The sequence below is a fragment of the Sinohyriopsis cumingii genome, chromosome 5 (assembly GCF_028554795.1).
Source record: "Sinohyriopsis cumingii isolate HCF-2022 chromosome 5, ASM2855479v2, whole genome shotgun sequence".
Taxonomy (NCBI): domain Eukaryota; kingdom Metazoa; phylum Mollusca; class Bivalvia; order Unionida; family Unionidae; genus Sinohyriopsis; species Sinohyriopsis cumingii.
In genome coordinates, this window is record NC_142965.1 from 142,633,956 (window position 1) to 142,659,991 (window position 26,036).

General features: G+C 34.9%; 1 protein-coding gene across 1 annotated transcript; it reads left to right on the forward strand.

Moving 5' to 3' along the window:
- Positions 1 to 813: 813 nt before the first annotated feature.
- Positions 814 to 16,811, forward strand: LOC149800380 (uncharacterized). The gene is made up of 3 exons (XM_089958408.1): positions 814 to 893; positions 6,042 to 8,185; positions 15,799 to 16,811. The coding sequence occupies exons 2-3, from the start codon at positions 6,048 to 6,050 to the stop codon at positions 16,553 to 16,555; spliced, it is 2,895 nt and encodes a 964-aa protein (XP_089814534.1). The 5' UTR covers positions 814 to 893; positions 6,042 to 6,047; the 3' UTR covers positions 16,556 to 16,811.
- The last annotated feature ends 9,225 nt before the right edge of the window (positions 16,812 to 26,036 follow it).

Sequence of the window (26,036 nt, forward strand, 5' to 3'; positions counted from 1 at the left end):
AATTCACTTGTCTGTTCCGCCACGTATAAACCTATATTCAAAATGTTTGATAGATACTTTCTCCTATATAATCTCAATTTCGTCAGCATTCGTTTCAATGTCCTCATACTAATAAGAATCTTTTGATTAATTGCCAAACAGCAAATAATCTCTGAATAACTTAAACCAAGGAAAGATATAACTTTACAAAAGTAGTAAAACCCATAGCTGCAGGTAGTCAAATCTGCAAAGAAGAAACAATGTTCTGACTTGCCATGCAATATTTTATTGCGAATATTCGCAAAAATATTGCATTTATTCGCAAAGTATTGTGAATAACCGAAATACGCATTGGGTTTATTTGCAACGTATTGCTAATATTCGCAATAAATATTGCGTTTATTCGCAATATATTTATTTTGTTATATAGACGATTTGGCACGAATGGGTTTCCGTATCAAAGTCAATATTGGTCGTAATATAAAGACGTGTTCAATATGTTTCAAAATTACCTGAATCGTGGCAAGCATTAAAAGCGTGATATCCTTCGGTTACATGACGTTACATGTATTCATTTCTCATACCATCATGACACCTCGATAGGAAAGAAATATTTGCGTTACTTTTGTTTAGGAAACACGAGGACATACAAACTTAAAATACGTTACAAAGAACAACGTGCATGACCCTAATTTTATTTGATCATGCTTATTGTTTTCTTTTAAGTATCATGCGTGAAATCAAGATCAATTTCGTCACCTGATCTAGAAATCCCATTTTCTAATTATAGTAACAGTGGAATAGCCTGAAAAGGAACCATTCAATAGTGATAACAACTTAATATAAGAATAATACATCAGGAACAGTGCTGGAGGGGAGGTTACGTGATACTTGTGCACATACAATAACCGCCGGTAAGTCCTTCTGAATTTTTCTTGAACCAATATTAATTTGGTCATTTGTGAAGTTCTAATTACGTGATACAAGTGGAACAGGTAGACTTGGCCGCATATGGAAATATGCTCCCGATGAACATTTTCTTTAATGTGCATAGGAAATACTTATGAAATTTATAATCTAGTTCGAAAAATATTTAGCTTTAGGTACTCAAAATTTGGGTAAAATAAAGGGCATTTTCTATAAAAAAAATTTTTTATTGAAGTAAAACTAAAACCTAGACCACTCCCCTCCTCCTAGTGGTTAGAGCGTCCACCCCGGATGCAGAAGGTCGCGGGTTTGAACCCTGGCCGACTCGTACTAAAGACTTATAAAAAATTGTACTAACAGCAGACTCTCTAGGCATTCAGCATTAAAAGGTTGCTGTTAGAACTGGTCGGCCTGATGTCAGGATAACGTGACTTGGTGGGACATTATGCTACATGTCTACGCCATGACGCACCAGTCCTAAACATCACTATAAGTTGCTACACTGCAGACATCGTAGCGATATCACTGAACACAGGCAAACACGCAAAAAATAATCCCCGATGTACACAAGTAAACAGACTTCTTGCTATTCATTTCTTGTTTTAATAATAGTCTATTGCAGTAAAACTGTCCTCTGTGTCAAATGTTTTCAGCGTCTAAAACGAATTGAACAAAGAAATATTATGAACTTTGTTTGTACATCTGTCGGAACTCCAAAGGGAAATATTTATTAATACTTTTCAAAGGCAGTGAACTAGATCACATATTTGCTTGAATAGTTAGACTAGCCAATGTAAATTTAGAGACTGACTTGTTAAAGAAACTCCCATTTGATTTGAATTACCGACAAGTTTACATTGTTTGGCATTTCCTAGCGACAGTCAAGTTATAACCTATAAGCTATAACCAATGAATATAATGACTACGTTATGTGTATTTTCATAGCAATCATGCCTTCTGTTTTTAAAATAGGTATCTTTTTACGAACAAATGAGATGATGTGAGAAGACAATAGCAGTAGCATCATTAGAGGAGTGTGTAATTCAATTATTGATATAAGTCAGTTCCATCCCATTTTTTGTACCGTTCCGTCACACGCGAATGGATGATTTAAGTAATTGTACATAAACCTGTGGTGAGCCTCCCGTAATGTAGAAGTTAATACAATATACGTCTCTGTTAGGCCAATACAATAATATAAAAAATAGACAAATGTATATTCTCTGGCACACAGTTGCCCATTGAAAATAAACTCAGGACTAATCAATATCTGTCCAAACTTGGTAACTTCGTTCAGACTCATGTCTCGATATGTTGTTTAAATTATGAATGCACGATTAATGGTCGCATTTTATTTACAGGAATTGTATTAAAGGGGAATAATTATGGCAATATGGACAAGTTCATTTTTGAGTCCTGAAATATATTCTATTCTCAACTTGTGAGTCAGAAAAGAAAATCCAAAAAATAGTTTACTTATTTTTCTTGATGCAGTTTTTGTATTTGTTCTCTCTCTCTCTCTCTCTCTCTCTCTCTCTATTATGTTCTCCCTCGCATAATTATAATCATGTTATTACAGAAGTGTTTAAATGCCACAACTACACTTTTAATCAGATTACTATCTTCATTTTTTATTTTACTACAGTCCTATCGTGAAACGAATGCAGACACATATCATAATAGAGTCAGAGCTCAAATACAATATAGCTTTCGGTCCCACCATCACCACAGACACTAGTGCCACTTCCAACACTATCACAATCATCATTATTGTTTTTGTCATTATTATTAAATAAGCATATCAAGCACTTCTTCAGCATTTATTAATTTATGTTTAATTCAATTCCTTCTGCACTAATTAAATCTTAACTAGAGTTGTTATGTTGATGTAGGATGGGAACACATCTCTTCCAGTTTGGTGGAGTACTGTAAAACATTTCTCCAAGTTATATATCAGGATTCTATTTATTTACTCACTGACACCACAACTCTAATCCTTGGTGTAGCTTTCTCCTTAAATAAGACAGCACAGTAGGTTTTTGTTGAAAGTGCAGGGTTACACAAAAAGGAATAGAAAATGGAATAGAAGGAACTCTATATAACTACTAAATGATACAATTCATGTTAGCATTAATGCTATGCTAAAATTAATACGAATATTAGACAATGTTGACCTATATGAGATTTTGTTTTAAAAGGTCAAATTACATGTAAATTGTCATGTAGGAAAATATTTTTGCTAGAAATGCCATGTACATGACAACAGTAATTACTCGTATTTCTTCATCTGTGCATCATCATATTTTATACTGATATGTTGAAAATATCATGTTTTATACACCTATAATTGCACAATCATACTAGGCTTTTTATATGATTAAATGATCATGGTTGGGTATTTATCGATGTGTAAATTTGACCTAATCACTCACAAAGTAAATAAAGTGCAATGGACATTCTGTTAACTTTGTGAGTGATTAGATAACATTTCCACATCGATAAAACCCCAACCATGATCATTTAATACTTATAATTCCAATTTTCTCCTTTCGTTGTGAAATCAACTTATTCCATCACCAATGCATTCCCATTTAAGTAGCGCGTACTTTCCTTTCTTTCGTCGCTTCACATCGCCCCATAACATAAATTGTATACAGAAATACCATGTTATATCACTCTCAACAGCGTTAATACTTGTGAAGACCGGTTCAGTGATCTAATGTCAAATGAAATGTAACTACTGTCACAGTTGTGTTTATTCGACAGCTTCATGCTTTACATCTTAGGCATTATTTTTTTTATTATAGCATGTCCTATACAGGAATAACATTTTATATATTTTTCATCAGCGTTAATACTTAACAAGACCCTTTCATTTATCTAATCTGAATTGAAACGTGCAGTTGTTATAAGTAGATTTGCTGCAAAACCCGCCATTTATTTTGTTTGCTTCCATAGTTGAGTATTGGAATGTTTGGAGGAATTAATGACTACACATCCAAAATAATTTAAATTAGTAAAACAATCCCCTTTATGGATTATTATAAACATTTTTCAATGGTATTAAGCAACATTGATGGAGATGGTAGTTGTACCATTTAAAAACTTTATTTAGTCTATGAATAATGGTGTCATAAATATTTGTTTTTATTTTCGTGCAAGTGGTTATATTTACTGAACAACCAGCATCCACATACGTTTGTTAAATTAGCAAACAAAATTAAAATAAAAAAGTATTTAAAAAATGCCATTGAAAACGCCAATACCCCCATTTTGTGTTTCGTTTATCAGCCCCTAAGTATCGATTTATTTCAATAGCTTTTAATTCCTCCTCAGACGATTTTTTGAATGCTGGTTTATATCCCTCACCATCCTCAAAATTGACTGGCCCAGTTCCCACCCTATTATGTTTGTTGTTGTGTATAACTAAGGTGACTGTCATGCGTTGATGTGTGAGGGAATTTATCAATCTCTGTTGTTCTATTTCATTTTCAGCGTTTGTAACATCCATCACATTATAGTCAAATCCATTTTCATCTGCTTCAGTCGCTGCTTTATTTATTTTACCTCCTTGTCATCTAATTGTTAAAAAAGAACTCCGCAGAAAATTGTAGTGAGATATCACCGTAATCGGCCATTTTGCGCGACTATGTAGAAGACGAACGCCAAATTGTGAACAGTGCATTTCAATCAAAGAATATGTGAAAAAGTATAAAAATTATATAATTTCTATCTATTTGTTGAATACAAAAATTGAAATCATTAGCCAATGATATTTTAGAGTAAACGTCATTGCAGAAGCTGTATGTATATTTTTATTTTAATAACCAAGATTGTGTCAATTTCATTTTTTTAACAGAGCCTTGGATGTATTATGTATTGACAGTTGTGCTAATTATACAGAAGAATATCAAATAAACGCTACTAAGTACTTTTTATCAGTATATAAACGAACAGCAAAAAGCAGTATGTCATACTCAATATTTCAGTCGAAGTATATACTTATATATGGTTAACAAAAGGAAATGCAACTAGAACTGTGTATAAGTAAAATTGAAAGAACCTCTTTGGATAAAACTCTTTTAATGACAAGTAAGGGTCTTACAAACAATCACACACGATATTGATCTTTAAAATGTTAACATGCACTGTGTTGTTCGATAAAATGATAAATACATTTAGTGTTGATGACTTGCTAGTATTAATGTCCTAAAGAAGAATGAAAAAGTCCATGTATTTTATCATGTAATTAAAGTAGAGATCAAAACTTCACATCTCATTTACTTCTTCCCCAGCTGGTCATTCATTAGACAAGAACACTTGTAATCCAGCTCACTTTCTATAGTTCCAAATCCAAACCGATACATTTCAGAATTTCAACGAGTCACTCCCTGTATTAATACATGTATTCGATTCTAAAAGTTCAAAACGCGTCACATAAATAAGAAATATGGTTAAAATAATTTTTCGCAATTGTCTTTATTACAGGTTGTTCTCTTTCATGCCATCAGCTTAACTGATCTGGGTGTTTTATGTGTTATACAGATAAAAATACACTACAGGAAGATTTCGAGTATTTTATCTAACAAGCATGTCTGTGTAGTTTACTACCTGTTTAAATACGAAAGAAAAGAGTGCTTTATGACTATGAATTATCATCGTCATGAGCATAATTTCATTAAAACGTTGTATAAACTAATACCTTCTATAATTGTTTATATGTTGGGTCTCACACTGCGCAGATAACAGACCGCTCCGGTGGCCTAGTGGTTACAGCGTCCACCTCTTATGTGGGAGGTAGCGGGTTCGAACCCCAACCGAATCATTTCAAATAAAAATGGTCGGCCTGGTGTCAAGGTAATATGACTTTGTTGGACAGGATGCTATATGTCTCGGGTGACCCGCAACCTCCAGCATCAGATGCTAGGTTACCAGAATGGTCAGTTTTGTAGAGGAAGGAGAAAAGATTGATGATGATGATGATGATGATGATATACATGAAATGAGAAAGTACAGTCTCCACTGGTGACCGTGTGAATTTTGCTGTATATTAGTAATTGAAAGCTCAATTTATCATATAATACTCAACACAGTTTTTCAAGTATTGTTTTAAGAAATCTTTTTTCTCTCCGCAGAGTCACATGTACCAGCAGTTCCCAGATTGTTGCTTTGCTGTATCTCATCATATATCCAGCATCCTCGATGGGGTCGGATATTCACTGGAAGATCGAGGCAGGAAAGTCAGGAGTGCTACTGAGTTTGAGGTATTCGCTTACATTATGGAAACTATTGGTACATCAAGTGATAAGGTGTTTATATTTGGAAGTAGAGGTGAGGGGTCCACAGGACCTGATCTAAACTCTGATATAGACATTTTGTATCAGAACAATGATTTAGAAATAATAACAGACCTGTCGGACTGTCAGGTAGGCAAGATCTATCTATATATGTTACAAGATGGACAAACTCATCCTGGTTATGTTAAGCTACAGCTGATTAGAATATTGCCAGATAAATCTTATGTTCCATTATCCCATTTTGACTACTGCAGTTTAGATTCATTCGGTGTTTCTGTACTGACAAACACATTTTTTTATTTCCATCGCTTTCCATATCGCATTGGTCCTGCAGCGCGTGGCCAGTGTGCATATAAATCTGGTGACCATGTCAGGGCTTTTAGATGTTCACAATGGCCACATGAGGGATATGAATGGTTTCACCGTCGTAGACACTTCCACTGGCCTAAAACACGTCAGATACAGAATGCCTGGAAATATGGCTGTTTTGCTACACCTGTTGGACATGCATGCAGCAACGAAGAGCACTTGGAGTGGAGATTATCATTTTCCATAGCTGAAAGAGATCTTGTCAGATCTTTTGAAGACACGGTGATGAAAGTCTACATATTGCTAAAAATGGTGAAGAAAACATTTATTGAACCTGTTCTTGAAGATGCGTTCTCCAGCTATCATTGCAAAGTTTGTATGCTGTGGATGAGGGAGAGAATACCAAGTGAACTATGGTGCACTGAAAATCTTATGTGCTGTCTCATCCTTTGCATCAGACAATTGTATGAGTGGGCCATTGCAGGAGTTTGTCCTGACTACTTCATTATCAGGAATAACATATACGATAGAAAAATAGTCGGCATGGCACGAATAAAATTAATTCAAATACTAGAACGTCTTCTCTCTGATGACTGTAGATTTTTGTGTAGGATAGAATGCTGTCATATTGGACGCATTCTTGTTGATGGTCTCAGCAGATTTGATAACTACTTCTTAGAACTTGAGAAAAAAGTCATTGTTGAGGGAATAATTGATTACGGACTATGTGTATTTCCTGCTATACACTGTAGAAATTCTATGATATTGGCAGTTCCACCGAATTATCAAAGTCTGATATATTATCTAACAAGATTCAGTCATGCCTCTAAATATGCACCCTACGTCATGCAGTACCCACTGAAGCATATAGCGATGATTCTCCTTTCTCAGCTTGGATTTTACTTGGCTTCAGTTATCAAACAAAATACAGGTCTTTTATCCTCGGAGAATGTAGAGACTATTGTAGCTCTCACATCGGAATGCCTTTCCCTTGGTATGAATAGTGATGCTACCTCAGTGAGACTCAAACTGTGTGGATTGGGAATAGTACTGGAGAATCATGATCTGACAGAGATATGTCTACAAGATATTTGTGATAACCGCATGAGGTACATATTCTCAACATCACAACATGACACACATGTTTTGTCTGTATTGAAATGTAACATTCAGACATTTAATGAACAGTGTTCGAATGTGAGATATACTACTGAAGTGATGCTTCAGAACCAGGTTTCCTTCAACGTGGTCTATCACCAGTCAGAGATTTCTATAACACCTATCCCATTGAGAATGGAGATGTACAGGTCCGTTGGAACACCACAGGGGACACGAGATGAAGAAGAACATTTCTGGTATGATTGTGCTGTGCTTGATTCACTTATGTGCCTTTACTTCTTTCAGTATCTGAATTTCAGCAGACAAGGGAAGGATAGACACAAACAGGTTGCTATGAACAACATGATACATGTTATCAAAACAGAGCCTGATATTCCACATAAAGATACATCACTAAATGTTCTTGCTTATTGCTACATGCAGGATAATCAACCCAGAAATGCATTTATGTGCTTAAGAGAATCCTTGAAAATCCGCCCACATCACAATGCTGCAAACTTCTACTTGGGACTTCTGTTTCAGAAAGTCGTTGCCGATAGCATTATGCCATCTATGTATTGAAATAGACACAACTATATTGTGCATGAAAGAGTATTATTTTTATGGTTGAATATAAATATTAAACGGAATTGTGTGTTACTCATTATTGAACTTGATGGTGGATTAAGTTTGTTACCTCATAATTACAAAAGTCGTTTAGCTTATATTTTCTCTGTTCTATTTATTTTGTATACTTGTACAATGTATGTACTATGATATATTTCCACTTTTCTTTGACAGATTGATTGATAGAAATAAAGGAAATTGTTTAATATGATTACTATTTCATTCATGCTTTCTAATAGATGAATGGGAACACTTGCATATAATTTAAATACATGCATACATGACTAGTGTATAACGTATAGCGGTAGCTTGGCAGATACATGTACCAGAGTTTATTCACTGCCTTTTGCAAGATTGATTAAATTGTACAATTTACATTTCATATAAAAGAACCCTCTGATTTCCGTGTAAGATTGGGCATTCGCATGGTGATCTAAGTCCAAGTAAATTTAAATTTCCATTGAATAGCCTTATGGCATTAACCTCAGCAAACTAATATTTAGTACTGAAGTATAAATCATTGATGATAGAAACATAGATTAAAAATATTTATTTTTGTGTACAGTTTTAAATACATGTTTTTTGTCGTTTGATGAGACTATTTTTTTCTCCACAAAGCACACTTGTACTAAAATAAATTGTGTGCTCGTTGGATAAGACTAATTTACTCCTTATATCACAACTGTTCAATTCGATATACGTATGTGCTAGTATTGAACCCAAAGATTTATCTTTAAATATTACACTTTCTCAGACTGAAACACTCAAACTTATTAACTTATGTGCGCTCAGGCGAACATAATTTACCTCCAGATGCCACACCAAACTACAAGTAGTAATTTGACGCCAGTTTAGGGACATAACGTTTATCTGCATTCAAAACAGTCACCGACAAGTTGTGTCCCCTGAACTATTACTGAATCTCTGCAATAATGTAAATGATGAAATCCTTTTCTGTCTAAAACTGCTCATCATTTTACATGAATAAAGAGAATTATCTGAATAGCATCCCCCATCCACACATTCATCAAGGAATTAAAAGCTGATACAGAACGCTGGTGAAATTTTCCCTGCATATCAGTAACTGCATGCAAGTATACAAATCGACCGTATAAGAAAATACCCCAATGCAGTAACAGAAGTAACAGTTAATATCCCATGAGGTATTTATGTGAATGTATGTGATTGCTGCTTATTCAATTTATTGATGTATATTTTCATTTAATTTTGCATCATGACTACATAAGTATAGCATGTATCGAATAGTCTAATTCTGTCATACTTATGATCAAGTTTATATTATAATTTGTCCTTCACAAAAAAGTGTTAGTAGTGCTTGGGTCGTTGTAAAACTAAAACGGTGTTAGATACATAAAGTATGAACAGGTCAAACACAGTTACATCGCTTATTGCGTCACAAGAGAGATCAAGCTTTTGCGTCCTCAGGCGATGATTGAAAGCACAGCTGAGATCCGGTGATTTAACTTACATCGGCAATATTTCAAACAAATTGCAGAGTTCAAAAGAGAAATGAGGTTTTCATAAATTGCTGGAAACCACGGGTGGGAAAAATAAATTTAGACTTGCAACTGTTGCCATTGTTGATAGTAAAGAGAGTTCGAGGTTTTCAGGGAATGATAGTAATAATACAAGCACTGTAGAGATGGGCACATGTAGGTCCTATTCAAATGGGGTGCATTAATTATAGAGCAAGTATCAAGTGAAGACGGTATAGAAAAGCAAATATCTGACAGTTAAACAAGGTCAAATGAACAAGAATGGGTGTTAGATGTAAGAAATTCGCACGCAGAACTGTACTCCACTAACAGCAACAGTCCAAAAAGACCTTTCCTGAGCAACATCAATTTAGTCGACCAATAGACACCGAAAATACGAGTATGAATTACAAATGACTGAAAGAAGGAAAACGGTCGAAAAAGAAAATATGAATCAGTGGATAAGTATACGTGGGTGTGGTTGGTGAAAGAATGAATGAGCTTGTACACGGGACTAGAAATTGGATTGTACATGAGTGAAAGATGATTTATGACCTGAAGAATGATTTGATTAAGGAAACATATGGCACAGTGGAAAAGTAAATAATTAATCCACGGATTAATGTCAGAGCTACTAAGTAAAATAATCAATTAATGAATTAACCAGGAAATAAACCAAAACAAATACGAAACAGGAACAAACATTCCGGTGAAACAAGCAAACAAAATGAAAATGATATTAATAAAAATAGTATGCAGCAAAATGTATATCCGTATATCGGTTGTAAACACTGTTTAGATCAAGAGTGGAGAAGCACTTTCAGTGCATCTTGGCATAGGGTGACTATCTTATATTGTAATTTCATTCAGTTTGATATAATTAATGTAATGGATCAAAGTAATATATTTCTGTCTTACTATGATAATTGAAAACATCAGGGGCTCTTAGATTCATCAAAGAACCCCTTTAGCTGCCATATCTACAATTTATTTATCTGCTTCTTTCATACAAGCTAATGGAATGCTTCGAAGTTGCTGCCTAATGGGAGATATAATCCTGTATTAACATGATCCTCCTGGATCAATTAGTCTCAATGTTCGGGTACTGTGTATTCGCATAAACAAATTTCTGTGATCTTGGTCTCATGTACAGTAGATTGTTGTTCAATATATAATTTCAAATGTGGTCACTATTGTGTTTTTGCGTAAATGTATAGCCGTCGGCAGTAATATTTAAAAACCGCAAAAGGTACAGTTCTCAAAGTAGGATTTGCAAAAGTTTTAGAATGCAATATCTCATCCGTTTGCATGAGGTTTAGTGCAGGTTCCATTAACGTAGTTGTTTTATTGAAACCTGGGTCAACAATGTTTCGAGGGTCGATAATATCATTCTTGCGATGAATGAAAGCATCCTCCAAGACTGTAATGTGGTTACAAATGGGTTCCACCTCAATTTGGTACAGAAGGAATTGAATATTTCCCCTTTGACTTTTAAACATTTTTTGTTGAAGACGAATAATAATTAATAATAATTGTAAGTTAGCTTATACAGTTTATTCTAACTTTGACTAACGTACCAGGTATTTGTTTGTATGTTGGTGAATCTGTTAGGTTTACAAGGTAGAGTTTCTATCAGTTATTTCTTGTACTATTCAGGGCTTTGATTGATTCATTAAAGGTTTTATTATCAATATTCTCCTTTTCATCCGATTCTGGTTCTGAGAGACGTTTACACTGCTTTCATGGTCTGCAGATAGATTGATGGAACTCCCGTTTTGTTTTTATTCAAGTATATGTTCTATTCCCAGACGGATGACTCACATTCGGATTCAAAGATGGATTTTGAACTAAGTTCCCTTATAGGAAGCCCTATTTGTAACCCTGTGACAGCGTCAATTATACAATCAATAGCCAGATAACTTCATAAGGCTGATTCAGCGAATGGATAGGCGAACCGGGTTAGCTTTCGTACAAATTGTGCACGTTTTGATAAGGACTCATCTTTTCCCCCAATTCTTGTTTGCACTTTCGCTTTGTACATTTCTGATTGTTGATCTGATCAAATCTGACATTTATTATCTGAACTAAGAGTTAAAAATCTTGCTATTCGTGAGGACTTGAATTCCGTTAAAATTCCACTACCACTACCGATAAGACTTCCAGCCAGATTTAAGGATTTCGTCAGGGTAGTTCCAGTTATTGATCTGTACAATAATTTCGACTTGGTACTAATTGTCTTCAAAATCCTCATGCTAACATTAGTGCTAGGGCTTAATTTTAACTTGTCCTTTGCCACTGACAGAAGTTAGGCTATGATAAAATGATGATTCCAATTTTTTCATTTCTGTTTCGGTTTTCGACAGCGAGCGGGTATTTATATGATACCCATTGGAAAGCTTGTTTCCAGTTGCATCTACTGCAATTTGTTTCCCCATGTTTAGATGATCTTTAAGATACCTATAATCTTTTCACATCTCCTTTATATTTTAATTCACATCTCGTTTCATCGAATTTTTCACATCATCTGAACTTTTCACGTTTTCTTGTCAAAAGAGATATAGCTGCTCAGTAAATTTATTTAAGATATGTATGTTACTCACAGCCATGTTTTGTATATTTTAGGTGGAGAATTGAAATGGATAGTAACTGGAATTTCTTCCTTTTGATTGGCTGCAGCACTGGTCCTAGACTGGTCGGTCTCTTTTTCTCATGAAAATGATTTCGCAATAACCTATTTTGGATTTAATGTTTTCTAAAATGTTTGCAATTAAAGTTCTGTTTTTGTATTAACGATTCCTTATTGTAGGTCTAGTGTTCCTGTGGTTACAAGACATTGGGGAAAAAATTGGGAAATATAAACAAAAGATCCTTTGATCCCAATTCTTGATAATAAATTAACATTTATTTAATCCACTTAAGGTTAACCTTTTTATAAAAATATTTGACCCAGGATAGCACTTGACCAAATGAAAACCAAGGATGAATAAAATATAACAGATTTATTTACTAGAACCATACATCCAAAACCGTACATGTATACTGTTTACCCATCAGTGGGTACTGACATGTCCCCGATAATAGAGAAGGGTATGTAGGATTTACAATGACTTTACTGCTCAAGTTATACATTACAAAACATCTTATACTGGTGTATTGTTCGAGTTAGTAATGTTCCTTACTTAACTGTCCTGAACATACATGTAATATATGCATATGCTTTGGGAATGTTTTCCAGGACTGAAATTAACGTATTTAGAACTTATAGACAAATTCATTCAGGTCATGTATATGTTTCATTTTAATAACCATGATTTTGCCAGTTACAATTTTTTAAAAGCACCTTGGATTTATTATTTATTTGAAGTTGTGGTTATTATGTAGAGACATATGAAATAAACGCTACTTAGTACTTTTCATCAGTTTATAAACGAAAAGCAAAAATGAGTATAATCATATTGAATATTTCAGTCCATCTAAGTAAATACTTATATATGATTGACAAAAGGAAATGCAACTAGAACCGTATATAAGTAAAATTGAAAGTGCCTCTTTGGATAAAACTCTTTTAGAGACAAATATTGGTCTTCCAAAAAAGCACAAACGAAATTGATCTTAACAATATTAACATGCAATGTGTTGTACGATACAATGATAAATACATTTGGTGGCAATGACTAGATGGCATTAATGTCCAAAGGAAGTATGGAAACGTCCGTGAATGTTATCATATGATTCAGTTAGATATCAAAACTTCATTCATTTAATTTGTCCCCAGTTGGTAATAAATAAGACAAGAATATGTTTATTCCATCTTAAATGTTATAGTTCTAAATCAAAACGAAAACATTCCAGAATTTCAATGAGACTTTCCATGGATTAGTATATGTATTTGATTATAAAAGTTCCAAAAGTCACGTAATTAATAAATGTGAATAAAATGATGTTTCGCGATTTTGTTTATTAACGGGTTGTTCGTTATCGTTCCATCAATTTAACTGATCTGCTTTGTTTAAAGTGTTAAACAGATAAGGAAAAGAATCTTCAGGACGATTTGAACAATTTTATCTAACAAGTATTTGTATCTAGTTTACCTACGTCTAAATACGAAAACAAGAATTCTTTTAGTCTATGAATTGTCATCATAACTAACATAATTTGATGAAAACGTTATATGAAGTATTACCATATATATTCGCTTTTTTGTTGGGTCCTAATGCACACTGCAAAGAACACTGAACGCTCCGGTGGCCTAGTGGTTAAAGCGACCGCCTCTGATGCGGGCGGTCGCGGGTTCGAACCCCGGCTGAGTCATATCAAATACTTATAAATATGGTACTAACAACTGCCTTGCAAGGCGCTCAGCATTAAGAGGTTAGTGTTAGAACTGGTCGGCCTGGTGTCAGAATAATATGATTTTGTAGAACATGATTTTATATATTTCTGACGACCCGCGACCTCATGAATCAGATGCGAATGATATAACCACTAGGTCACCAGAATTGTCACTTTTATAGAAGAAGGAAAATAAAGATTGATGATGATGATGATGATATACACGAAATGAAAAATTACAATCTCCATTGGTGATAGTAATAATAATAATAATAATAATAAGTATAATGATAATAATAATAATCATAATAATGTTCTTATTATTACATCACTCAAGTAATTAAATCTCAGTTTGTCATTTAAATCTGAACACAATTTTTGAAGTATTTCTTTAAAAAATAATTTCTATGTCTGCAGAGGAATATGTACCACCAGTTCCCAGATTTTTTTTATGCTGTATCTCATCATCTATCAAACATCCTGGATAGGGTCGGATATTCATTGAAAGATCGAGACAGGAAGGTGACTGCTACTGCGTGTGATGTATTCAGTTCCATTTGGGCGACATTTTTTACATCTTGTCCTAGTGTGTACATGTTTGGCAGTAGAAGAGATGGATCCACAGGACCTGAACTAAACTCGGATGTAAATTGGTTGTATCAGTATAATAAATTAGAAACAATCACATACTTGTCTGACTGTCAGGCAGGTATGTTACAGGATGGACTAACACATCCTGGGTATGTTAAGCTACAGCTAATTCGAATGTTACCAGATAATACTCCTGTTTCATTATTTTTCTCTCCTGACTGCACTTTAGATACATTCGGTGTATCTGTACTGCCAAACACAAATTTTCATTTGCATGACTATGGAAACCGCACCGGTCCTACAACCCCTGAGCAATATAAATATAATGGTTTCATCGTCGTAGAGCATATGATTGGCCTAGAACTATTCAGATACAGAACACCTGGAAATATGGCTTTTTCGCCTCACCTGTCGGATATCCAAGCAGAAATGAAGTACACTTGGAGTGAAGATCATCATTTTCAATAGCTGAAAGGGACCTTGTGAGATCTTTTGAAGACACCGTGATGAAAGTCTACATATTGCTGAAAATCGTTAAGAAAACATGTATTGAACCTGCTCATGAAGATGCATTTTCCAGCTATTATTGCAACGTTTGTATGCTGTGGATGAGGGAGAGTACACCAAGTGGATCATGGTGCACTGAAAATCGTATGTGCTATCTCATCCTTTGCATCAGACAGTTGTATGAGTGGGCCATGACATAATTTTGTCCTGACTACTTCATTGTTAGGAATAACATATACGATAGAAAAATAGTCGGCATGACACGAATCAAGTTAATTCAGATACTAGAACGTCTCTTTATGATGACTGTAGATTTTTATGTAGGATAGAATGATGTAATATTGGACGCATTCTTGTTGATGATCTCAGTAGCTTTGAACATTACCGCTTTGAACTTGAGAACTGAGTTATTACTGAGGGAATATGTAATTATTATTTATTTGTATCGGCTGCTACGCATTGTAGGATTTATATGCTAAGATACCTTCCACAGAATTTTCAAAGTTTGACATATTATCTAACAAGATTCACTCATGCCTCTAAATATGTATTATACGTCATGCAGTACCCACTGAAGCATATATCGATGATTCTCTTTTCTCAGCTGGGATTTTCTTTGCTTAAGTCCTCAAATAAAATGCATGTCTTTGGTCCTGGGTAAATGTAGAGTATATTTTAGCTCTCACATCGGAGTGCCTCTCACTCAGCATCACCAGTGACGCTACCTCAGTGAGACTTAAACTGTGTGGATTGGGAATAGTACTGGAGAATCATGATCTGACAGAGATATGTCTACAAGATATTTGTGATAACCGCATGAGGTACATATTCTCAACATCACAACATGACACACATGTTTTGTCTGTATTGAAATGTAACATTCAGACATTTAATGAACAGAGTTCGAATGTGGGATATAGTACTGAAGTGATGCTTCAGAACCAGGTTTCCTTCAACGTGGTCTATCACCAGTCAGAGTTTTCTATAACACCTATCCCATTGAGAATGGAGATGTACAGGTCCGTTGGAACACCACAGGGGACACGAGATGAAGAAGAACATTTCTGGTATGATTGTGCTGCGCTTGATTCACTTATGTGCTTTTACTTCTTTCAGTATCTGAATTTCAGCAGACAAGGGAAGGATAGACACAAACAGGTTGCTATGAACAACATGATACATGTTATCAAAACAGAGCCTGATATTCCACATAAAGATACAGCACTAAATGTTCTTGCTTATTGCTACATGCAGGATAATCAACCCAGAAATGCATTTATGTGCTTAAGAGAATCCTTGAAAATCCGCCCACATCACAATGCTGCAAACTTCTACTTGGGACTTCTGTTTCAGAAAGTCGTTGCCGATAGCATTATGCCATCTATGTATTGAAATAGACACAACTATATTGTGCATGAAAGAGTATTATTTTTATGGTTGAATATAAATATTAAACGGAATTGTGTGTTACTCATTATTGAACTTGATGGTGGATTAAGTTTGTTACCTCATAATTACAAAAGTCGTTTAGCTTATATTTTCTCTGTTCTATTTATTTTGTATACTTGTACAATGCACGTACTATGATATATTTCCACTTTTCTTTGACAGATTGATTGATAGAAATAAAGGAAATTGTTTAATATGATTACTATTTCATTCATGCTTTCTAATAGATGAATGGGAACACTTGCATATAATTTAAATACATGCATACATGACTAGTGTATAACGTATAGCGGTAGCTTGGCAGATACATGTACCAGAGTTTATTCACTGCCTTTTGCAAGATTGATTAAATTGTACAATTTACATTTCATATAAAAGAACCCTCTGATTTCCGTGTAAGATTGGGCATTCGCATGGTGATCTAAGTCCAAGTAAATTTAAATTTCCATTGAATAGCCTTATGGCATTAACCTCAGCAAACTAATATTTAGTACTGAAGTATAAATCATTGATGATAGAAACATAGATTAAAAATATTTATTTTTGTGTACAGTTTTAAATACATGTTTTTTTGTCGTTTGATGAGACTATTTTTTTCTCCACAAAGCACACTTGTACTAAAATAAATTGTGTGCTCGTTGGATAAGACTAATTTACTCCTTATATCACAACTGTTCAATTCGATATACGTATGTGCTAGTATTGAACCCAAAGATTTATCTTTAAATATTACACTTTCTCAGACTGAAACACTCAAACTTATTAACTTATGTGCGCTCAGGCGAACATAATTTACCTCCAGATACCACACCAAACTACAAGTAGTAATTTGACGCCAGTTTAGGGACATAACGTTTATCTGCATTCAAAACAGTCACCGACAAGTTGTGTCCCCTGAACTATTACTGAATCTCTGCAATAATGTAAATGATGAAATCCTTTTCTGTCTAAAACTGCTCATCATTTTACATGAATAAAGAGAATCCTCTGAATAGCATCCCCCATCCACACATTCATCAAGGAATTAAAAGCTGATACAGAACGCTGGTGAAATTTTCCCTGCATATCAGTAACTGCATGCAAGTATACAAATCGACCGTATAAGAAAATACCCCAATGCAGTAACAGAAGTAACAGTTAATATCCCATGAGGTATTTATGTGAATGTATGTGATTGCTGCTTATTCAATTTATTGATGTATATTTTCATTTAATTTTGCATCATGACTACATAAGTATAGCATGTATCGAATAGTCTAATTCTGTCATACTTGTGATCAAGTTTATATTATAATTTGTCCTTCACAAAAAAGTGTTAGTAGTGCTTGGGTCGTTGTAAAACTAAAACGGTGTTAGATACATAAAGTATGAACAGGTCAAACACAGTTACATCGTTTATTGCGTCACAAGAGAGATCAAGCTTTTGCGTCCTCAGGCGATGATTGAAAGCACAGCTGAGATCCGGTGATTTAACTTACATCGGCAATATTTCAAACAAATTGCAGAGTTCAAAAGAGAAATGAGGTTTTCATAAATTGCTGGAAACCACAGGTGGGAAAAATAAATTTAGACTTGCAACTGTTGCCATTGTTGATAGTAAAGAGAGATCGTGGTTTTCAGGGAATGATAGTAATAATACAAGCACTGTAGAGATGGGCACATGTAGGTCCTATTCAAATGGGGTGCATTAATTATAGAGCAAGTATCAAGTGAAGACGGTATAGAAAAGCAAATATCTGACAATTAAACAAGGTCAAATGAACAAGAATGGGTGTTAGATGTAAGAAATTCGCACGCAGAACTGTACTCCACTAACAGCAACAGTCCAAAAAGACCTTTCCTGGGCAACATCAATTTAGTCGAAAAATAGACACCGAAAATAAGAGTATGAATTACAAATGACTGAAAGAAGGAAAACGGTCGAAAAAGAAAATATGAATCAGTGGATACGTATACGTGGGTGTGGTTGGTGAAAGAATGAATGAGCTTGTACACGGGACTAGAAATTGGATTGTACATGAGTGAAAGATGATTTATGAACTGAAGAATGATTTGATTAAGGAAACATATGGCACAGTGGAAAAGTAAATAATTAATCCACGGATTAATATCAGAGCTACTAAGTAAATTAATCAATTAATGAATTAACCAGGAAAAAAAACAAAACAAATATGAAACAGGAACAAACATTCCGGTGAAACAAGAAAAAAAATGAAAATGATATTAATAAAAATAGTATGCAGCAAAATGTATATCCGTATATCGGTTGTAAACACTGTTTAGATCAAGAGTGGAGAAGCACTTTCAGTGCTTCTTGGGATAGTGTGACTATCTTATATTGTAATTTCATTCAGTTTGATATAATTAATGTAAAATATCAAAGTAATATATTTCTGTCTTACTATGATAATTGAAAACATCAGGGGCTCTTAGATTCATCAAAGAACCCCTTTAGCTGCCATATCTACAATTTATTTATCTGCTTCTCTCACACAAGCTAATGGAATCCTTCGAAGTTGCTGCCTAACGGGAGATATAAACCTGTATTAACATGATCCTCCTGGATCAATTAGTATCAATGTTCGGGTACTGTGTATTCACATAAAAAAATTGATGTGATCTTGGTCTCATGTACAGTAGATTGTTGTTCAATATGTAATTTGACCCTATCAAATGTGGTCACTATTGTGTTTTTGCGTAAATGTATATCCGTCGGCAGTAATATTTAAAAACCGCAAAAGGTACAGTGTCCAAAGTAGGATTTGCAAAAGTTTTAGAATGCAATATCTCATCCGTTTGCATGAAGTTTAGTGCAGGTTCCATTAACGTAGTTGTTTTATTGAAACCTGGGTCAACAATGTTTCCAGGGTCGATAATATCATTCTTGCGATGAATGAAAGCATCCTCCAAGACTGTAATGTGGTTACAAATGGGTTCCACCTCAATTTGGTACAGAAGGAATTGAATATTTCCCCTTTGACTTATAAACATTTTTTGTCGAAGACGAATAATAATTAATAATATTTGTAAGTTAGCTTATACATTTTATTCTAACTTTGACTAACGTACCAGGTATTTGTTTGCATGTTGGTGAATCTGTTAGGTTTACAAGGTAGAGTTTCTATCAGTTATTTCTTGTACTATTCAGGGCTTTGATTGATTCATTAAAGGTTTTATTATCAATATCCTCCTTTTTATCCGATTCTGGTTCTGAGAGACGTTTACACTGCTTTCATGGTCTGCAGATAGATTGATGGAACTCCCGTTTTGTTTTTCATCAAGTATATGTTCTGTTCGCAGACGGATGACTCACATTCGGATTCAAAGATGGATTTTGAACTAAGTTCCCTTATAGGAAGCCCTATTTGTAACCCTGTGACAGCGTCAATTATACAATCAATAGCCAGATAACTTCATAAGGCTGATTCAGAGAATGGATAGGCGAACCGGGTTAGCTTTCGTACAAATTGTGCACGTTTTGATAAGGACTCATCTTTTCCCCCAATTCTTGTTTGCACTTTCGCTTTGTACATTTCTGATTGTTGAGCTGATCAAATCTGACATTTATTATCTAAACTAAGAGTTAAAAATCTTGCTATTCGTGAGGACTTGAATTCCGTTAAAATTCCACTACCACTACCGATAAGACTTCCAGCCAGATTTAAGGATTTCGTCAGGGTAGTTCCAGTTATTGATCTGTACAACAATTTCGACTTGAGACTAATTGTCTTCAAAATCCTCATGCTAACATTAGTGCTAGGGCTTAATTTTAACTTGTCCTTTGCCACTGACAGAAGTTAGGCTATGATAAAATGATGATTCCAATTTTTTTATTTCTATTTCGGTTTTCGACAGCGAGCGGGTATTTATATGATACTCATTGGAAAGCTTGTTTCCAGTTGCATCTACTGCAATTTGTTTCCCCATGTTTAGATGATCTTTAAGATACCTATAATCTTTTCACAACTCTTTTATATTTTAATTCACATCTCGTTTCATCGAATTTTTCACATCATGTGAACTTTTCACGTTTTCTTGTCAAAAGAGATCTAGCTGCTCAGTAAATTTATTTAAGATATGAATGTTACTCACAGCCATGTTTTGTATATTTTAGGTGGAGAATTGAAATGGATAGTAACTGGAATTTCTTCCTTTTGATTGGCTGCAGCACTGGTCCTAGACTGGTCGGTCTCTTTTTCTCATGAAAATGATTTCGCAATAACCTATTTTGGATTTAATATTTTCTAAAATGTTTACAATTAAAGTTCTTATTTTGTATTAGCGATTCCTTATTGTTGGTCTAGTGTTCCTGTGGTGACAAGACATTGGGGAAAAATTGGGAAATATAAACAAAAGATCCTTTGATCCCAATTCTTGATAATAAATTAACATTTACTTAATCCACTTAAGGTTAACCTTTTTATAAAAATATTTGTCCCAGGATAGCACTTGACCAAATGAAAACCAAGGATGAATAAAATATAACAGATTTATTTACTGGAACCATACATCCAAAACCGTACATGTATACTGTTTACCCATCAGTGGATACTGACATGTCCCCGATACTAGAGAAGGGTATGTAGGATTTACAATGACTTTACTCCTCAACTTATACATTACAAAACATCTTATGCTGGTGTATTGTTCGGGTTAGTAATGTTCCTAACTTAACTGTCCTCAACATACACGTAATATATGCATATGGTTTGGGAATGTTTTCCAGGACTGAAATTAACGTATTTAGAACTTATAGACAAATTCATTCAGGTCATGTATATGTTTCATTTTAATAACCATGATTTTGCCAGTTACAATGTTTTAAAAGCACCTTGGATTTATTATTTATTTGAAGTTGTGGTTATTATGTAGAGACATATGAAATAAACGCTACTTAGTACTTTTCATCAGTTTATAAACGAAAAGCAAAAATGAGTATATCATATTGAATATTTCAGTCCATCTAAGTAAATACTTATATATGATTAACAAAAGGAAATGCAACTAGAACTGTATATAAGTAAAATTGAAAGTGCCTCTTTGGATAAAACTCTTTTAGAGACAAATATTGGTCTTCCAAAAAAGCACAAACGAAATTGATCTTAACAATATTAACATGCACTGTGTTGTACGATACAATGATAAATACATTTGGTGGCAATGATTAGATGGCATTAATGTCCAAAGGAAGTATGGAAACGTCCGTGAATGTTATCATATGATTCAGTTAGATATCAAAACTTCATTCATTTAATTTGTCCCCAATTGGTAATAAATAAGACAAGAATATGTTTATTCCATCTTAAATGTTATAGTTCTAAATCAAAACGAAAACATTCCAGAATTTCAATGATAATTTCCATGGATTAATATATGTATTTGATTATAAAAGTTCCAAAAGTCACGTAAATAATAAACGTGAATAAAATGATGTTTCGCGATTTTGTTTATTAACGGGTTGTTCGTTATCGTTCCATCAATTTAACTGATCTGCTTTGTTTAAAGTGCTAAACAGATAAGAAAAAGAATCTTCAGGACGATTTGAACAATTTTATCTAACAAGTATTTGTATCTAGTTTACCTACGTCTAAATACGAAAACAAGAATTCTTTTAGTCTATGAATTGTCATCATAACTAACATAATTTGATGAAAACGGAAGTATTACCATATATATTCGCCTTTTTGTTGGGTCCTAATGCACACTGCAAAGAACACTGAACGCTCCGGTGGCCTAGTGGTTAAAGCGACCGCCTCTGATGCGGGCGGTCGCGGGTTCGAACCCCGGCTGAGTCATATCAGATACTTATAAAAATGGTACTAACAACTGCCTTGCAAGGCGCTCAGCATTAAGAGGTTAGTGTTAGAACTGGTCGGACTGGTGTCAGAATAATATGATTTTGTAGAACATGATTTTATATATTTCTGACGACCCGCGACCTCATGAATCAGATGCGAATGATATAACCACTAGGTCACCAGAATTGTCACTTTTATAGAAGAAGGAAAATAAAGATTGATGATGATGATGATGATGATATACATGAAATGAGAAATTACAATCTCCATTGGTGATAGGAATAATAATAATAATAATAATACTAATAATAATAATGATTATAATGATAATCATAATAATGTTATTATTATTACATCACTCAAATAATTAAATCTCAATTTATCATTTAAATCTGAACACAATTATTGAAGTATTTCTTTAAAAAATAATTTCTATGTCTGCAGAGAAATATGTACCACCAGTTCCCAGATTTTTTTTATGCTATATCTCATCAGCAGCAGGGAGGGCGAATCGGACATTTTGTCCAAACGTCATTTGGTTTAATTAATACTTTCTGCACTCAGCGGATCCGGTGTCGTCAGCGCCCGGTAAAAAAAAACGACGTCGTTGTCGGGGGGATCGTCCAATCGTCATTTGGTTTAATTAATACCTTCTGCGCGCCGATCCCAGCGTTGTCAGCGTCCGGTAAAAAAGCGCGACGACCGCGTCGATGTCATCGCCCTCCCTACTGCTAAGTGGCTACTTACAATGATCTTACAAACAGAGTGATCACTAACTCCTCCTCTTGTAGATCAATTAGGTTATTTGACTGATCGGTAAGTTTAAAATTAATTCTTGTTAAAAACCGATTATGGCATAGCATATAGACGGGATTAATTGGACTCTCAACGATTAAAAATCCCGGAGGGGCTGTTGGTGAAAATGAATAAAGGATATACCCCTGTTGAGCCTGATTTGATTGCTTGGTATCCACCTGGTAACTCCCTTCGATAACATCACACACTAGATTGATTGCTATCACAGACGTAATATTTACGTTGTATGGAGCAATATGCCTACCATCCTCTCCGTTATCGTGTTTGAGGATAGTTGATGGGGCGAGAAAATCATTAAGAGATTTTTTTAGTTCTGGTGCGTTGTATCCTGGAAACTTGAAATCGGGTAAATTGGCTTCTGTGATATTATACTCGGTTAGAAATTTTTGTTTATTATCATCGCTGTTAGCAGATATTGTTTTAACGATTCGCTCATTGATATATTCCATGTCTGATATAAGTTGATTTAACACCTCAACGTGTTTTCGTGCTTTTGTTTTCCGTAGCTGTTCTAGTTGTAATTGGTAATTACGATTAATCTCGATAAAAGCATCAGTGATATCATTTAAACTAACTGTGACCACGGCGGATGATTCAGGAGTTTCCTTATACGGAAAATACCATGGCATGGTATTCCTGTTTTGAAATATAAACCTACTGGGTAATAACGTGCTTTTTATAATAGACAAATCATCTCGATACCGGGGGGTAATCTCATGATACGATTGCGCATTCGTGTGTAGGTCCGCGGCGATTCCATGAGGTGGATTCTTAGGCCATCCTAGTATGGTTCTTATTGAACTGTTATAAATATCAACAATATACCCCGGTGTGCTTATTTCAATCGTCGACGATAACGTCGGTTCATGAACCGTAATAGCGATTTTTGATTCTTTTCCTGTGATCGATTTTATCCTGCGTTGAAATTCTTTATTGATTTGTTCTATTTGGTATGACCCAGTTGGTATTGTAACCTCCTTCCAGTCTGGGGTCCTATCGGGTTTATTTGTCCATGCAAAAACCAGCGAGTTATTAGGTTGTTGTCCGTTAAATGCGTCCGCTCGGATATTAGGCCAACTGTGATATACTCGCAATTTTGCTAGCGCTATTTCCTTCACTGGAACCGGTGATGGGAAGTTCACACTGAATTCGGGTTTCGTTGATGTTATCGATATCATACTTGTTTGTACCGGAGTGGTGTTTTCCGCGATCCGTTGAAGTAATTGAAACCCTTCGGGGTTCAGCGACATTATTATTATTCGTTGTTTTTAGTGTCTAATTTTGACACCGAATATTAACAACCTGCTTGTTTTCAGGAGAATGTTTTAAGCCATTGAAGTGGTTTCCGGCTTCCAGTTGAAAATTTTCGATTTTTGACATCGCGGAGCCATACAACTGGACCATCGTGGAGAATTCAACATCGGATATGAACGAATTATCAATCGACAACGAGATCAACCCGGATAATTTCGAGTACGCGTCGGATACTATTTGATGTTTTACTGTATACTCGTTGAGTTTTTTCTGAGAACACGATGATATCTTTCTAGTGATTGCGTTGGCGACTTCAGCAATTGTTGTCGCCGCGGAGATAGCGATTGGAACAGCGATCGGGGCCATCATGGTCACCGTGGATAAAATGACACCGGTACCGGCTACTATACCGGACACCGAGTACACGGCCACGTCGATGGCGGTTATTTTACGACGGTATTTTTTTATTTTTGCGCGGTATTGTTCGGAAAGCGTTTTTAAGCTCGCGGAGAATTCTTTTGTGGTATCGAATCGATATTGATGTGACGTCGGTGATACCTCTGATTCAATTACCCTGGTGGTCATTTTATTTTAAAAGAGCTAGTGTTTTCAATTACTCACTTAGATCCACCACGAATTCCACATACCATGTGATGTTTGCCCTAAATAGACTGCTATCAACGGCTTTAATTATAAACCGTTCGATTGTATCCTTGTCAATGATTGTTGATATTGTATTGTTAAACCCGGATGAACTCGGCGATGATATACTGAACTGCATCGCCGAAATCAATGTCAATCGATAAATGCCCTTAACAATTGCGGCGATATCTATTGCATTACGCGTAGGAGTCCAATCGAATGATCCGTATTGAACCGTGTATACGCTATTGCCGATGCTCCCATGAGGTGTTTTCATTTTTTCGAGTTGCTCTGTCATTCTAGGTAGTCTGTCTTTAATCGCTTCAACATCAGTTTTGATTGTTCCTATTTCCCGTGTATTCTCGGTCATACTTTTTTTGTTCGCTGCAACATCAAGTTTGATCGTTCCTATTTCCCGTGTATTCTCGGTCATACTTTTTTTGTTCGCTGCAACATCAAGTTTGATCGTTCTTATTTCCCGTGTATTCTCGGTCATACTTTTTTTGTTCGCTGCAACATCAGTTTTGATTGTTTTTATTTCCCCTCCATACGCGTCTATACTTTTTCTGTTCGCTGCAACATCAGTTTTGATTGTTTTTATTTCCCCTCCATACGCGTCTATACTTTTTTTGTTCGCTTCAACATTAGTTTTGAGCGTTACTATTTCCCCTCCATACGCGTCTACATTTTTTTTGTTCGCTTCAACATCAGTTTTGATTGTTCCTATTTCCCGTGTATTCTCGGTCATACTTTTTTTGTTCGCTGCAACATCAGTTTTGATCGTTCCTATTTCCCCTGTATACGCGTCTATATTCCTTTTGTTCGCTGCAACATCAGTTTTGATCGTTCCTATTTCCCCTTCATGCGCGTCTATACTTTATTTTGTTCGCTGCAACATCAGTTTTGATTGTTTC